The sequence below is a fragment of the Bos taurus genome, chromosome 12, assembly GCF_002263795.3.
Source record: "Bos taurus isolate L1 Dominette 01449 registration number 42190680 breed Hereford chromosome 12, ARS-UCD2.0, whole genome shotgun sequence".
NCBI lineage: Eukaryota > Metazoa > Chordata > Mammalia > Artiodactyla > Bovidae > Bos > Bos taurus.
The window spans coordinates 33,126,639-33,143,773 of record NC_037339.1 but is presented as its reverse complement, the minus strand read 5'-3'; the positions used below and the strand labels follow the sequence as shown (position 1 = coordinate 33,143,773).

The following is a 17,135-nucleotide window of genomic DNA, read 5'->3' as shown; positions in this document are numbered from 1 at the left end:
TAAGGCTATGCGGGAAGACAGCAGTCCCCCTCTTTAGGGACAGTCGTTGTCAGCCTCCTGTGTGTGCAGGTGGAAGCAGGTGTATGCCTGGGTCGACTTTAAAATTTAATACTTCATTCATTTGAGCAGATAACACATGCATAGGTACAAGACGTAAGTATACTGAGGAAGTGAAAACTTAAGTCCTCTCAGCTCTTTCTCCTCCAGTCACCCATTTCTTCTTTCAGAGCTGTCCACTTAGATGTGTTTCTTGTGTATGCTGTCCAGCTTGTGGACACAGACATCTTTGGACTTAGTTTATGATATTATTTTTTATGCGTCACTCTTATTTTTATGAAGTCACGTTTATCAGTGGCTGCTGGGTTATATGTAGGAATTAGAAAGGTCTGTATGTCATCATCTTTAAACACAAATTGTTTGATGGCATGTACGTATGTTTTGTCCTTACTCTTCTCAGTTTTTGTGTTTTGAAGATGGCTGTAGTCCATGGGGTCAGATAGAGTTGGTCATGATTGAGCAGTGGAGCTTGCACACAACAGCCATGATCACGCAGTTCACTTCAGCAGCTTGTCATTCTGTTTTATGAACATGCTGTATTAGTGATACACAGATCCAACTGAGGATGTTTAGATTGTTTTCTTTTCTTTTCTTTTTTTAATGCTCTTAAACAGTACTGCAGTAAATGTCCTTTATATCAGTCTTTGCATACAGCATTCTCTCAGGTAGAGATACAACTGCCCAGGTCCCCAGAGCCTTCCCCATAGGGAGGTTTGCTGTGGAGGATACCACTGGCAAGGAGCAAAGTGTGCATGAAGCAAGGGAAGCTCCCTCCTGGCTTCTGTCAATTGTTTTAGAGACTGATCAGCGTGCCAAGCACAAGTGATACATGACCCGGGCACGTCACTGTTAGACTGCTGCAGTGTAGGTCAGTTTCCCAGGAGTATCTCTTTAACAGGCCTGGGCTTCAGGCTCTTCTGAGATCCAGTCTTATGTCCTCAAGAAAGTTTGCGCCAATTACACTCTCATCCAAACTCCCAAAACAAAACTTAATGTGGAAGGAAGAAATGGGAATAAATAATGATAATAACATGCTTGAATCATGGGGTTAATGCATTGTAGAGTCAGAATTGTTTCGATTGTTCTTTTGGAAACTTTGTTGTACATTTTCTTTCCCTGCATAGTCTGAGGTATTTTAGATTGCTGGTTGGCATAAAGAAATTGACTTGTGGACATTTAAAATTGCAGTCATTATGAAGTTCACGTGTTATTTTGTGTTCACATTCATGAGATTTCTCTGTTCCAGCTGAACACTGCTGCTGAGCTCTGTTCTGTCACATGTGACTGGAGCTCTTGATGGAGCGTCTCCCTCCAGCCACCTGTTCAGCCTGACTGCGTGTACTCCTCTGTTGCTCAAATGAGCTTTCTCTCTGTTTCCTGTTGCTTGACTTTGGTCATCTTTTCATTCCCTGACCAGCATCAACCCAGTCTTTTCCTTTTCACCCCTTTTTGGCTTGCTTTTTTTCTGTTTTGTTCTGATTTTGACTTTGACCTTGTTCCTTGTTCCTTGTCTCCTGTCTCAGTCGTATTCCCCTCTGGGCTTGCCTCTGTAGACGGAAAACTGGAACCTCTTCTGTTGCCAGTGGAATTACTTAACTTTGTGTATTCAGCAGTGGTAATTGTTTATGTCAGTAGGCAGGCAGCTGATTATCTATAAGACAGTTCTGATGTGTTTTATGAATTTGGAAGAGTTTTTTTTTTTAAGTCTTAAGTTCAGCTAAACATTTTCTTCACGTACATAATATCTGCTCAACAGAAGTTGGAAAGTACTTCTTATAGACAGATAAGAAGCTGAAAAAGTATGCAAACATTTCATCTTTTTATCTGAAAACCTATTTTAGAACAGATGCGTCCAGCACTTCTTGAGAGTTTAAACCAGATACCCTGGAACCGAAAGTTACTATTGTCCTGTTTTTAGCCAAGACTAGCTAACCTCTGCAGAGCCTTGACGTGTGGTTGGACGTGCATACATGAAAAACATAAAGAAGCCTGTCAGAGTAGCACACACATCTCCTACTTCACCTGTTGCTCTTTTGCACTTTTTGTTTTTGAGGGGATGGGCCCATTCAGTTCTGAAAGGTGATTCAACCTTATGTTAACTTTAAATGCTTGAAGTTTTCAATGCAAGCCAGAAATACTAACCAACCTTACCACTTTTTAACCTTTATTTGATTTGGATAATGTAGCATTTGCTGTATTTCCGTTGCACTTTGTAAAGCTGAGCTCACCGCATTTAAGTATCCTTGGTGATTTTCAAATCAGAATGCAGCACAATTACATTTTTCCTTGGTGAAATTCTGTACTATGATTATCCCTGAAATGTTTTGGAATGTAAGATAACATTTGTTAAAATAGTGACTCATTTTTAAGTGTTTAAAAAGTACTTTTGATTTAGTTGTAATGTATTAAGTAGAGAAATTCAATACTAGTTGTCTTCATGCAGAAAATATTAGTGAAATCTGTCAAGAAGTTATACATTTTTAGTTCATAAAGCTTTCTAATAGCTTTAGTGAGGTATGATTCACATACCATACAGCTCGCCTGTTTTAAGTGTACAGTTCACTGTTTATAGTATATTCACAGAGTTGTGTGGTTGTCACCACAATCTAATTTAGAATATTTTCATCCCCCCAAAAGAAACCCTGCACCCATTAGCAGTTGTTCCACTTACCCTCCAACCCTCCAGCCTTAGGCAACCGCTAATCTGCTTTCTGTCTGGATTTGCCTGTTCTGGACATGTCATTGGAATGAAATCATACAATATGTGGTTTCTTGTGACCGGCTTCTTTGACTTACTGTAATGTTTCTCAGGCCCATCCATGGTTTCGCGTGTATCGCATTTTGTTTGTCACTCATCAGTTGTTGGATAGTTGGGTCGTTTCCACTTTTTGGTTATTATGAGTAAGGCAGCTGTGAACATTGGTGTGCATCTGAGTCCCTTCTTTCAGTTCCTTGGATATACATGCGCCTAGGATATACATACAAATGTGGGATTTGAATATACACTTAGGAGTGGAGTTTCTGGATCTCATGGTGCCTGAGCGCTGGCCTTGTGCGTAACCGCCAGACTGTGTCCTCAGCGGCCACACCATTTTACACTCCCACTAGCAACCCGCAAGAGTTCCGGTTTCTCCACATCTTTGTTAACACTTTCTTCCCACCCAACCTTTTTTTTTTTAATATAGCTATCCTTATGGGTGAGAACACTTAACTAATTTTTATTCTCATAGCAGTATTAGATATGAGATTGACATGCAGTATACCAGCTGGATCAATTCATTTCATCTTTCTGAGCACTGTGGATTTCTTGTCTATAAAAATAGATTCATCCCACACAGATCCTTTGTATAGTATATGATAAAGCATGTAAAGAAAGTTTTCAGGCTCTCATAGGGCCATGTAAATTATACATATTTTAACATATTTATTAAATTAATCTCACTGGTTCTATTGTTTGTGGTTCCGCTATTTCTCCAGTGCCCAATTATGCTAATTTGTATTTTTCAGGAAGAATTTGTGATGTTTATTAGTAGGCAGTTTTCCTAAATATGTCTTTTTGCAGATAGTAACTTAAAATGCTTCTGCCTACGATGTCATGATTGTGTTTCTGAGAAATCTCTTACAAAAAATCTCTTATAAAAACAAGCTCTTTCACTGGGGTATGGGTGCTAGAGGGCTTTTGTTGGACTTGGCTGTGATATAAGTATTTTTATAGTTGTATTCTAAGAGGAATACATCTGTTGACTAAACAGGACAGAAATAAACTTTGCTTCTTTACCATTTAGTCTACTCAGAAGGTTGAGGTTCCCCAACCTTTGTCCCTGATTGAGCAGTCTTGCTGGTAATACTGCTACCATTGCCAGTGGTAAAAGAATAAAAGAATGCTTGGGTAAACAAAACAATTCCATTCCAGAAGAACACCCAGACAGTCAAACAGTGCATCTGTGTGTGCCTGTTCTTTGCATGCAACTATTATTTTTCCTGTTTACTCTGTGCTGATTCCAGTTTGCATCATAATAATGCCTTTGTGTGGAGACTTTCCCCCCCCTAATTAATTGGTGATGTTATAACCATATTGTGTTGTAAAAACTCATGCCATAAGAGACTTGCCTGTATTTGCCAGTACAGGGTAGATAGTAAGTACTGTAAATATTTGTTGATTTCAGGTGACCAGAGGACCCATTCTATAGATTGAGACATTTGTCATTGCTCTAAGTCAATGCAGTGTTGATGCTCAGCTTAGTAAACAGTGCTTATTGATAGGATCTGGTTGTACCAATACATTTGTTCTTGTTGAAAGTGTTTGAGTGGGTTCCAAAGAATTGCAAGGGGAAGTTATCTCTAGAAAAACACGTGTCAGGGAGTTGAGCAGATGAAATAGTAGTCTCCTCCTTATCCAGACGGGATACACTCCAGGCTTCCTGGAAGATGCCCGAAACCTTGGATAGTAGTGTATTTCCTGTGTTCTCCCATGTACTGACAGCATGGTACACTTGACAGAGAAGTGATCCTCACCCTTGGCGAGACGCAAGATTTCATCATGCTGCTCAGGACGGCATGCAGTTTAAAACTTACTAATTGTTTATTTTCCGTTTAATATTTTCAGACTGTGGTTGACCACGAGTAACTGAAAACGCTGGTAAGAGGGGGGACTACTGTGTTCACTGTATGATTAGACCATGTGTTGAAAACAAAGTGGAAAATGTAATCCTACCATTGTACAAAATCATGAGACCTTTTTGCTTTTGACAAGCATCGTCATGTTGTAGGAAGACAAGAACTAGAATAGCTCTGGAGAAAGGGAAATACGATAAAATGATTGGGAGAAGAGTACCGTAGTATGTAAACTGAAAGGATTTGGGTCTTTCAACTTGGAAAGTGAAGGGATAGGTTTGAAGTATAGTCAGCCCCGGGCACAGAGTGGAAGGTCAGGGGCATTGTTTCTAGGACCCTTTGGATGTAAAAATCGAGGACACTCGTTTCCTTTTTGGGACTTCCATGATGGGATGTGGTTAAAACTCCATGCTTCTGTTGCGGAGGGTGAGGGTTTAATCTCTGGTTGGGGAACTGAGATCAATCACATGCCACTTGGTGTGATGAAAATTTTAAATAAATAAATAGAATGATGTAGTATGCACACATACATGAACTATGCATATCGTCCCATATACTTTATTTTTTAATTGGGATATAATTGCTTTACAATGTTGTATTAGTTTTTACTGTACAACAGGGTGAGTCAGCTGTGTATGCACATATCCCCTCCCTCTCGCGCCCCCCTCCCGTCCCCCTTTCCCACCCTCTAGGTCATCACAGAGCATTGAGCCGAGCTCTCTGTGGTATAAAGCTGCTTCCCCCTACCTCTATTACACATTATAGTATATATATTAATGCTACTTTCAGTCCGTCCCACCCCCTCCTCTCCGCCCTGTGTCCACAAGCCTGTTTTCTACGTCTGCACCTCTATTCCTGCCCTGTAGGTTTATCAGAACTGTTTTTCTAGATTCCATATATATGCATTAATGTACAATATTTGTTTTTCTCTTTTTGACTTACTTCACTCTGTGTGACAGAATATAGGTTCATCCACATCACTATAAATGACCCAAGTTTGTTCCTTTTCATTGCTGAGTAATATTCCATTGTATATATGTACTGTATCTTCTTTATCCATTCATCTGTTGATGAGCATTTAGGTTGCTTCTGTGTCCTGGCTAAACAGTGAACATTGGGGTACATGTATCTTTTTGAATTATTCTTTTCTCCAGATATATGGCCAGGAGTGGGATTGCTAGGTCATATGGTAGCTCTATTTTTAATTTTGGGGGAACTTCCTTACTGTTCTCCATGGTGGCTGTACCAACTTAAATTCCCACCAACAGTGCAGAGGGCTCCCTTTTCTCCACACCCTCTCCAGCATTTTTTGTTTGTGGATTTTTTGATGATAGCCCTCCTCCTTTCCTGAAGTTGATTGTGCCTTTTCTCTTGATTTCCAACCACTCAGAATGTTAATTTGTTAAATCATAGTTTTTACACACAGTTAAATTTTTTGACCTCTTCACTGTATTTCAGTTTTGCGTAATTAAAAGGTTGTAGATCTGTGAATGCTACAAATAAAGCTTGAAAGTTCAAGTAATCTTTTGTTTTAAGGTATCACCTCTTTTCTTGGTTGTTCATAGAATATGTAACAACAGCTTGAGTCATTATTAAACAACACTTGCCGTATAAAGGATAATCTGTCATAGCTATGTAAACTATATAATAACCGCAATGCTTTTTTCTTCATGAAGCACCTGTATAATTGTTCTCATAGCTGTTTAAATTAAAACAGTACTATGGCCAGTCAGTAACTTAACTACATAAAAAATTATTTTCTTCTTCCTCTTCCTCTGCATGTACATAGACACATGTATTTTGGGGTGTATATATGTCTGTCTGTCTCAAGTATGTGAAAGTTTTTATCTACGTACGTGTACATGTATATATATGTGCATGTATTTACATACGCGTTTTAAATATATCAACAGTAATGTGATCAGATATCATTAAATGTGGGGGTTTCCATCAAAGTAAACAACCAACCCATGTTTCTTAAGTCGTCTTCCCAGTGTCATTTTTTTTGAACACAGCTCTGTGAAGAATAAAGTTATAATCACGGCATCTTGACTTCAAGAACTGTATTTTGGCACTGGTAATTTATAATCATTCTTTTTCTCCTTAATATTCATGCTAGAAGAAATGAGCAACCCTGAAAAGAGAAATTAATGTGTAATCCTTAACTCCCTAATGACTGGTCTTTCCTGCTATTTTGCATATCTGCCCAATTTATTTCTGCTTGGCCCCAAAGATTTTCTTCTTAAAAGGAGCATCACATCAGGCATGTGAATACACCTGAACGTTTAAAAAATATTCACCTGTTGTACTCCAAGTATACATTTAGTGGTATCTGATCCTTTTACTGTAATCTCGTAACAGAAAGGACCAGGAGTTTCTTTCTAGTCTCCAAGCTTAGAAATACTTTTTAAACTTTATGTAGCTTTTTTCCAAACAAGATAAAGATGCATTTGAAGTATGAGAGCTAACAAACTGAGCTTGAATCCCTCACGATAATGCAGAGGAGAGAGATTCATAGCTAAGTTTACAAGAAGCTTTGTAACTTCCTGGAGCTTGGCATCTGGAGCTCCTGAGAAACGTGGAAGTAACTCCTGTTGGGTCTGTCTTGTTCATCTTAGGTATATCTTAGGAACTATAACAGTGCCAAGCACAGGAACGCCCCCCAAATCAAGAGTTAGTAGTTCTAATAATCTTCTAAATAAACTAATGTAATTAACCAAAAAGTTGCAGATTCCATTTGTCAGAATGATTGAAAGAGCTAACAAGTTAACCTGAAAAAGAATTTTAAGCAAAACTTAGCATGGCTAGCTAGAATGTGTTCTCTGAGAGCTGACCCGATTTAAATGAAAGGGACTGTTGTTCAGTTTGCTTTAATGCATTGTAACTCCGTGTGAGATAATTGGGCATCCTGTATGATACAGGCCCCAGGAATGCGCCAGTACTAGAGCTTATTGGTCTGCTGCAGCAAGGGTGGGCGCACACCTGGCTCCCAGAGCAGGGGGGTCTTCTAGGTGAGTGTGGGTGGAATGATTCTAAGGAAGAACTGAGGAGGAGACCAGCTGTGGGCTGGATCCTGGCATGGCGGGGGGGAGCGGTCGTTTGGTAATTGGGTGCCTCAGTATTCTGCTCAAGGCAGGAGGAGCGAAGCAGAGCTGGGCATCATCAGTCAGAGCAGTCATCGCTCAGAAAAGGGCCGTTCTAGTTCTTTTGCCATTCTGCTGTAGCCTTGGGCAAAACTCCATTTCCTGCTTGCCTTTTCTACTGGCCTTGCCACTAATTTCTGAGAGATATCAGAGATTGATTATCAGTGGGGTTTATTTTCACTTTCTCAGGCCTTCTTTTTGGCCAGATTCAGCCCTGTGGGACATTGTTCTGTGAAATCCAGCTCTCCTCTGTGCTGGGATTCTGCTGACCAGGAGACTGTTCGGAAAGCCTCAGCTACTGTTAACTGAAGTCAGTATTTTATGAATACTTTCTGTTGTAAGGTTAGTTATTGAGCCCTCTGAAGCTAAAGTGGCTGTACACTGGAAGACTCTGGAGATGGCACCCGAGCTCTCGCGCACTGCAAATGCTGAGAGATTGTTAACTGTTTGTAATCCAAGCACCAAGGTCCCAAGTGTGGTTTGGGCATAGACAAACCATCCTAGGTTTAGCATCATAGGGGCTGTTTGTCTTGTTTACTGTTAGTTGGCTATTTGAAAGAATTGCTTAGTACTTCAGTACCCAAGAACTAGAATGAGCTGAGTTGCACCCAAAAGAATGGCTACCAATTTCAACAGTTGGCCTATTTGCAAATTTTAGTGAACTTCTGAGCAAATTGTAACCGGGAATAAGACTCATGCAAGGAGTGACTCGGGGTGCAAAGAGCAATATTATGGGTATCATTGTTAGAAACAAGAAGTGTCTGTTAACAATTCAGAAGTTTAAAGCAGCAGAGAGGAAGGGAAAGAACTAAAAAAGAGAACATGAAGATTAAAGCCTGACAATCTTTGGTTCTAACTATTTAGATTTTGTTCTGTAATTGCTGAGGGTGGAAGCTGTCTCTCTCAGGCCACTTGATCTAAAGGTCTCGGGTAGAAAATTAATCTCAGAATAATTTTCTTATTCTGAGATTGTCTTCTGGATGATTCTTAGGAATCCTCAATTTGGGGTCTCTAGCTGGACAGTCTTCCAGTAATTTGAGGAAGTGGTCTGTCATTGTTACTGAGAGCTGTGGATCCAAAGAGTTTTACTGCAGAACATGGCAAGGCCATTTCCATGGGAGCTCAAGTGCAGTCTTTCCCTAATGTTGCTTCAGAAATAGCCAAACACCTAATCTGAGAGCATGTAGAGCTGGTTAAGTATCTGGCAAGGGAAGATAGTTGTTTACATCAGTGATAAGGTTGAACAGCTCTGGAAAATTATTGTGTTAACCAGAATTATTACATCACATAATTTCTTTTTTTGTGATGGAAATAATTAAGATATAGTCTCTTAGCAACTTTGAAGTTTATAGTACACTGTGCTGTGCATAGATCTCCAGGATTTTTTTTATCTGCTGGTTGCAAGTTTTACCCTTAAACAATACCTCCCCAGTCCCTGAACCCCTGGTAACTGCTCTTCTGCTTTCTCTATTTACAGGAGACTGCACATGTAAATGATATTCTCTGTCTGATTTATCTCACCTAGCATAGTGTCTGGAGAAGGCAGTGGCAACCCACTCCAGTACTCTTGTCTGGCAAATCCCATGGGTGGAGGAGCGTGGTAGGCTGCAGTCCATGGGTCGCTAGGAGTTGGACACGACTGAGCGACTTCACTTTCACTTTTCAATTTCATGCATTGGAGAAGGCAGTGGCAACCCACTCCAGTGTTCTTCCCTGGAGAATCCCAGGGATGGGGGAGCCTGGTGGGCTGCCATCTCTGGGGTCGCACAGAGTTGGACACGACTGAAGCGACTTAGCAGCAGCAGCAGCAGCATAGTGTCTTCAAGATCCACACGTAATCCAAGTCATCACAAGTGGCAGGATTTCCTTCTTTCTCGTGGCTGAATAACATTGATCCTTTTTAGGTGGCCCATTACCCATCTTCACTGGACGCTTGTAAAATCTGCCGCTTGTCTCCACTTTTCTGAAATACCTAAATATTGTGTCTTGATGTGGGTGGGCTTTCATTTGTGATGGGAACTCATTGAACCCTTGCAGTGTTACAAATCCTGTCCTTCAGTTGCTAGAGTTTTCTTGAATTACTTTGTAAGTTTTCTGCCTCTCTTTTCTGTTCTTTTTTTTTTTGAAACTCCTAATTATTTGGATTCCCTGGACTGGTTCTCTGATATTCTCTGTTTTTCTTTCGCATTTCTCTGTGTTTTACTGCTGTTTCTTAGGCTCTGTCCTCAGTTTATCTTCTGCCTAGCCAGCTCTGCTTCCAGAGGGCTATTGTCTTCTCAGGTCTCAGCTTTGAGGATTTGACTCTGAAAATCCAGGTGGTGCTCAGCTTTCTATCAGCTTCTTTGGTTTTTTTTGATCTTGTCATCCGTTACTGTTTGTCCACTTTTGTTCTAGTTGCCAAATTTATATGCCATCTTCTTATAAGTTTGTGCCTTTTCCATAGTTTTAGTAGGGTGTAGGAGGGGAGTCAAGTTAGATATGTGTGTTCAGTACTCTGTTTTACCAGAACACTGCTCATTTTTGTAAGCACTCCTTTGCAGCCATTAACTTACCCGCCCCCCTCATCTGTTAAAGGCGAGTGTTCATCGTGGCTGTACCCTCCTCTTTTTGTTCATGTCACATGACACACTTTCTCTAGCTTTGTTTGCTTATCTTTAAATGTAATAATTTTCTCTTGTCGTCCTCATTTGTTTTGTACACTCCTTGAGGTGAGGCACACATACTCTGCACCCTTTGGAGACAGCTGACGTGAAAGTTCTGCTCCCACCCCGCCTCTGAAAGCAGGCAGACCTCGGGGCTGTCCGCGTGGTTCCATGATTTTACGCAGCTGCTGCTCATTTTGCTCTTCTCCAAGCAGCCAGACCCTGCCTGTGCCTCCGTATTTTTGTTCATGCTGTTCCGCCTTCCTAGGATGTCTCATGTAACTACTCATTTCTTTCCCCAGCCCCTCTTTCCTTTCCTGACAAGCTTCTTTAGTCTTAAGACATTCTGCTTAAGTATACTCTTGTAGAAGCTTTCCTTCGACCCTTCAAGGTATAGCTGAACATCCCCTGTGTTTATAGTACTTTATATAGAACCCTATACTGCAGTTATTATTGATAGTCTGACTACTACGACTAGATTGGGACTCCTTTTCCTCTCTAGTCTGCCTTTGTGGTTAAAGAAGTGTGCTCCACACATCACCAAGTACTGTTATATTATGATGGTAATTAGGTGAGTTTTAAGAGGTTGTTGCCTTTTTGATAATCACACATCTTTTAAGGTGTTTTTTTTTTTTTTAAAGTATTCTCCCATTTACCTTTCTTTCTTATAACTTTTTAAAAAGATAAAACATGTAACTACTTGGGGTGAGGGAGAGAAATGATTGCAGATTCAAAATTTTTAGTTCATTTTGAAGAAATTTTCACAAGGCGGTTTTTAAAGAAGAGAAAGTCCAGAGGTCATTGTTAAGGGGGGGGTGAATGAGTTAGTCTTTGGTTTTTTTCTTTCCCCACTGCTCATTCTCTCCACAGAGGGCTCTAGTTTAGGAAGTCATCCTCAGCAGTAGATATAACAACCTGTCACACTCCTGGGTTGACCATCTGTTTAAATTAGTAGCTTGCACATGAACTGTCTAATCCTTGGTGGATTTATTCTGATCCCAATTTCATTTTGTTTTTGTGTCACTCTCTTTAATGCCCCCTTTAAGTTTTCAGACATCATTCCAACTTGGTGAACGTTAAGTATAGATATTCGTAATGTATTTTTAATATAATGTGTGCCCATTTGTGTGCTTTGCTAGAAAGTACTTGTAGATCTGATTGTCATAAAACAAATCTCTTTTCAGAAAGATAATGTCATTGGGATTTGTTTTTGCAACTAAAGATAAGGTGTAAATATGTAAGCAAAGATAAAGCCAAGCAAACTTAATAATTTAAAATAATAAAGTGTTAAATAAAATTAATTGATTTTCTAAGGAGTTACCCCTTTGTTCAGTCAAACCTTCGGTCTTTTCAGAACCCCAGCTCTATCACCCTGCCCTTTCTGTTAGTATTTGATCTCATTTCCAACATCGGAAAAATATGAAAGCCATCAGAATGAGAACTCCCTGGCTTTTGCCTCTGAACCCACCCCTCTGCACCTGTATCCTCCTTGGTCTTCCTGTTAGTGATATGATGGAGAAGCATTTGACCTCGCTTGCAATCTAGTCCCCCCCCCCACCCCCCACCATTTCAGTCTGCTTTTCTCCTTTTCCCCTCTCATTTCCTTTTCTCTGGGCTCTTCCTCTCAGTACTTAACATACTCGAGTCTGTTACATCTTAAGAAATGTTTAATCTGTGTACTACTCCAGCTGCTGCCTTATTTTATCACCTTCAAAGAATCACCTGCGTCTCAGTTGACTTAATGCCCAAGTCATTGCTCAGCCTTCTGCAGTGTAGACTCTGCTGCTGCGTCACCGCAGCTATTTTTGCCTAGTCCAGCATCCCTCGGTGACTTCATCATTGCTAAATTCAGTGGACGCTGCTCAGTCCTCACCTTACTAGGCTTCTCTGCAGCTTTGGATACTGTTTACTATTCTGCCCATTTCTGAAATTCTTTTTCTTGCTATTCCTAGTCTCTGATCTCCCCTCATGTACTCTCCTGACTTGGATGATGGTATGTATACTCTAATATCTTCAGCTTTCTCTTTGGACGGGTCTCTTCAGCTTGGCACTCCCACGTAGGTGTCTCACAAGTATCAGACTCAGCCTGCACACGGCGGAGCGCTCATCTTCCTGTTCCCTCTGACCTCCTGTGAATGATGCTGTTAGCTTGTTCCCTGAGGCAGATGACGACTCCTCCTTTCTCACCCCCAGGATTCTATGCTGTGGGCTGCAGTGCTGCCTCACGTGGCTCCAGCCATCTCCTCTGCAGCAGCCAGCATCACCTCTCACCTGAGTCATTCTTACACTGTTGACTTAACTGATCTCTCAGCCTCCTGTCCTTCTCCCCCCCACCCCCACCCCCAACACACACCTCCCTAGCATTCAAAAAGGGTAGGCAAAGATGTTTTCCCCAAAGGAGGATTGCTATTCTCCTGTTTAAAAATCTTGAATGGAGCACCTCCTCTTGTTCTTGGAGTAAAAAGACTTGTATGATCTGGTTCCTAATTATATCGCCAGCTTCATCTCCAGTTATTTAATGTGACTGTTTTTCAAATGCTTTTCCCTGCCTTCAGGTGACAAGGCACACTGTTTCCCTTTTAACACAGCACAGTTCTCAGAGTGTGATCTGGGAAGCCCTAGGTGTCCCCAGAATCCTTTCAGAGGATCTGCAGGGTCAACACTATTTTCACAATAGTGCTGTATTCTTTGCTTTTCCTCACTCTGATTCTCATGAGTGTACAGTGGGTTTTTCTCAAAGGTGACGAGGCAGGTGATGATGCCGTTGCTCTGATGGCTAGTGGGTATGTGCTTTTGTGGGCTGTGTTTTTAACAGTTCCCATTTTTAAATGCTAAGAGGGTTAATATTGATAGAACCTCTTCAGGGTCTTCATTGACACCCAAGAGAGAAAAAGGGTCCTGAGTCCAGAAGGTCTGAGGACTGTCTTTCAGGCCTTGGTTAGTTGGGATTTCCGCTGAGGAGACTTGGCTTGGGTCTCCACAGCGTGACTTTTGGGTCACCTCTGCGGGTTGCGCCTTAGCACATATCCTGTGGTGGGTCGGTTAGTTACCTCTCACCGCCGGTACACACGGAAAGCTCCACCACAGAGGTGGGAACCCCAGTCAATCCCCAGTTCTGGAGACAGTGACTGCTCAGCAAACACAAACTGAGTGAATCTCTTTGAAGGTATCTGGGGATATGAACTACAACATGTTTTAAATCATAACCATTTTGTACTTCATGAGAGATGCATTCATTTCTTAACTTTTTTGACCCCTTAATATCTGAGTGGGTTTTAAGAAAGCAAGTTTCACTTTATATGCATTGTGTACATGTACACACATGTACACACACATAGGGAAGCGTACACATATTAAAGCAGAAAGAACCTTACTTGGTGGAAGTCAGGAGCTTCATTTTGGAATCTTCTTTCTCCTGTGCAAATAAGCATAGAGCCTTGAACAGGTCTTTTTATTCCTTTGACTATAACTTCCCTCATCAAATAATGTGATTGTGCTGGATTATCTAAAAAGTTTTTCCTATGTGAAATTATGTGATTATATATGAAGGGTGTCAAAGTGTATGTGATTCCTATTTCTTTATATATATTAAAATGAATGTACATTTAGATTTATTTATATATTAAAATCACTTTGTTTTCACAGGAAAGATGATAAAGACTATGCTTTAAAACAAATAGAAGGAACCGGGATCTCTATGTCGGCATGTAGAGAAATAGCAGTAAGTGAAGCTCTTTTTTATCATCATTATCAACTGACTTATGCGTATCAATTATATAAGTCTATGAATTGTATTTGTCACAAACACACATTAATTGAAAGTTGAGAAGTATTTTTCATATCAACTATTTATAGAAAAGTGTAAAGATGGTATGTAGTTCTAGCAAAAATTGCTATATAAATTAATTGATTTGGGATTAAGTCTCAGTTGTTTATATAAATAGATATATTTTCCAAAAAAAGTCACTAAATAGATAAGGATCCAGTTATTCTTATTTCATTGTGTGTAATAAAAGTATTTATTATAAGTTAATTCATATAAAATTCATGTTTCTATTTTAATAAGATGAAATTATTGCCATTACTTACGAACTTAAAATGAGATTATTTGATTTTCATTGTTTCTGTCTATTCTTTTGCATATGTAAAATTATGTACCCCCTTTTTTGGAAGTATATCATTGCCACATGGTAATTAAAATCTCATTTTGATTCCAAAGGAAAATATTCATGTTAATGCATTACCAAATAATTATTCATACATTTAAAGTGAGCTTTTACTTCAGTTTTTACCATTGGGAAACTATGGGTCCAGACTTATCTTTTCAGTCTCTAGTCAGAGTATTCTAAAATATGTATTATAATAGTCTTCACTTGTATTGCTTTCAGCCCTCTTTCTACAGATATAGGCTGTTATGGCCTGGAGGTATTAATTTAAATAATTTTACTCATTTAACAGCTTCTATACCATTGGGTTTTCAACTAATAGTCAATTATTTTGTATCATGTTGACAGCAACTAGACCAAGTTAAAGTATAGAAACTTAGAAAAGTCAAGAACCCTGGCCTTAAGTGTTTACACACTGATGAGAAAGGAGACTCATAACTCTTACAGGAACAATATAACAGGCACTGTGATAGAAGTGACTGGGAAAAGGGTATATATACATAACTAGAGGATCGAGGAGGGTTTCAGATTTTGGAGGCCATGTAAGTATTATCCCCACAAGGGAAGAATAGGAGTGAGATGGAGGGCGTTCTTAACCAAAGGTATGCTGTAATGAAAACTGTATTTCATTTCATTGATAAAATTCTCATACTCTTGAATCTTGAGGTAAGATATCTGTTCATTAACTGTCAGTTCTGCAACTTCTACTATTCTCTGTGTTCCAGTCAGTTGTAAAGAATTAAAATCCATTGCAATATGGTGAGTGATGCTGGACATCAGGATAGTGATGACCTTCGGAGAGGCAGAGAGGGAGCAGAAGGACAGACAAGGGAGCTTTCAGGATCTAGTGATGTTCTGTTTCTTGGTTTTGCCCTGGGTCTGGTCATGTGGGTTTCACGTGTGAAAACTCACTGAGCTGTGCACTTACCATTCATGTGCTTTCCTCTGTCTTTATTATTCATCAACAAAAAGTTTTTAAATCAACACTCCATTCATTTCAGAAACATTCTTAGCTTTTTATCTGTGTTGATAATTGTAAATGCAGTTAAGCACAGTAAGGAATACTCCTTATTTTTATTGTACTTGATAGTGGTTCTTCTACCTAAGGTGAGCAGAAATTTTTAATTTTGATAATGTCTTATTTGCTAGTTTTTTCCTTTTATGACTTGTTTTCTGTGTCTGGCTGAAGACATCTTCGTCTGTTTGCTGATTGTGAAGATATTTCCCTTTGTTTTCTTCTAAAGCCTTGCAATTTTAGCTTTTATTGTAAGTCTGTGATCTGTTCACTTCATTTCTATTTGTAGTCTGATGTAATGCTTGAATGTCTCCTCCCCTCTCTCCATGCGAATGTACAATTGTAGCATCATTTTTGGAAAAGACTCTTTCCCATTGAATTCCTTTGACATATTTGTAAAAAATGAAATGACTGTAAGTGTTGGACTATTTCTGGGCTCTATTCTGTTCCATTGATCTCTTTGTCTCTCCATGGCTGATTCCAGATCACTCTGCATCACACACATCAAGACTTGAAGTGAGGTGGTATAATGCCACCAGCTTTATTCTTTTGATTCAGGATTGTTTGGGCTATTGTAGGTTCTCTGAATTAGCATGTACATTGTTGAACTGGTTAGTCATTTTTATTTCTAAAAAATGCCTGCTGAGATTATGGTTTACATCAGTTCAGGGAGAACTGATATCTTAATAATACTTAAACTTCCAAGCCATGAATCTTAAGAAGGTATATTTTCCATTTTTAAGGTTTTTAAAAAATTTCTGTCAACAACGTTTTATAGTTTTTTAGTGTGGAGGCTTTACATAGTTGTTAAATTCATTCCTAAGGATTTTATGTTTTCTGTACTATGTATGTATTATTTTAAAATATTTTCTACTTCTTTGCTTCTGTACTTAGGATTGATTTTTTTAATGTTATAAGTTTTTTTAAATCAAATTTATTTAGATTTACCTGATTTACCCACTTACTTATGTATATCTTTTCTGAGTATTTCCTTCGTCCTAATTTTTTTTCTTTTCGGTTGTGCTGGGTCTTCGTCGCTGCGTGGACTTTTCTCTAGTTGCGGTGTATGGGCTTCTTAATCGGTGGCTTCCGTTGTTGCGGAGCACAGGCTCTAGGGCACACAGGCTTCAGCAGTTGCATCACGTGAGCTCAGGAGTTGTGTCTCTCGGGTTCTAGAGCACAGGCTCTGTAGTTGTGGTGCACGAGTTTAATTGCTCTGTGGCATGTGGGATCTTCCCAGGCAAGGGATCAAACCCATACCTCCTGCATTGGCAGGCGGGTTCTTTACCACTGAATCAGGCCAGGGATCAAACCCATACCTCCTGCATTGGCAGGTGGGTTCTTTACCACTGAATCACAATGAAAGCCCTAAAATGCTATATATTATATAAATTATATTTCTAAATTCACTGGTAGGTTTGGTGATATCTTGGAATTTCCTACATAAATAATTATGTCATCTGTAAATGGGAATAGTTTTACTTCTTTCTGTCTGTAT

General features: G+C 39.6%; 1 protein-coding gene across 3 annotated transcripts in view; it reads left to right on the top strand.

Moving 5' to 3' along the window:
- The window catches only part of CDK8 (cyclin dependent kinase 8), a 73,050-nt gene that overhangs the window by 10,374 nt on the left and 45,541 nt on the right, over positions 1–17,135 (top strand). For all 3 annotated transcript variants that reach the window (XM_025000080.2, XM_025000078.2, XM_025000077.2), the window contains exon 2: positions 14,102–14,177. In XM_025000080.2, the coding sequence (XP_024855848.1) occupies positions 14,102–14,177 (76 nt within the window). The remainder of the gene's footprint in view (positions 1–14,101; positions 14,178–17,135) is intronic.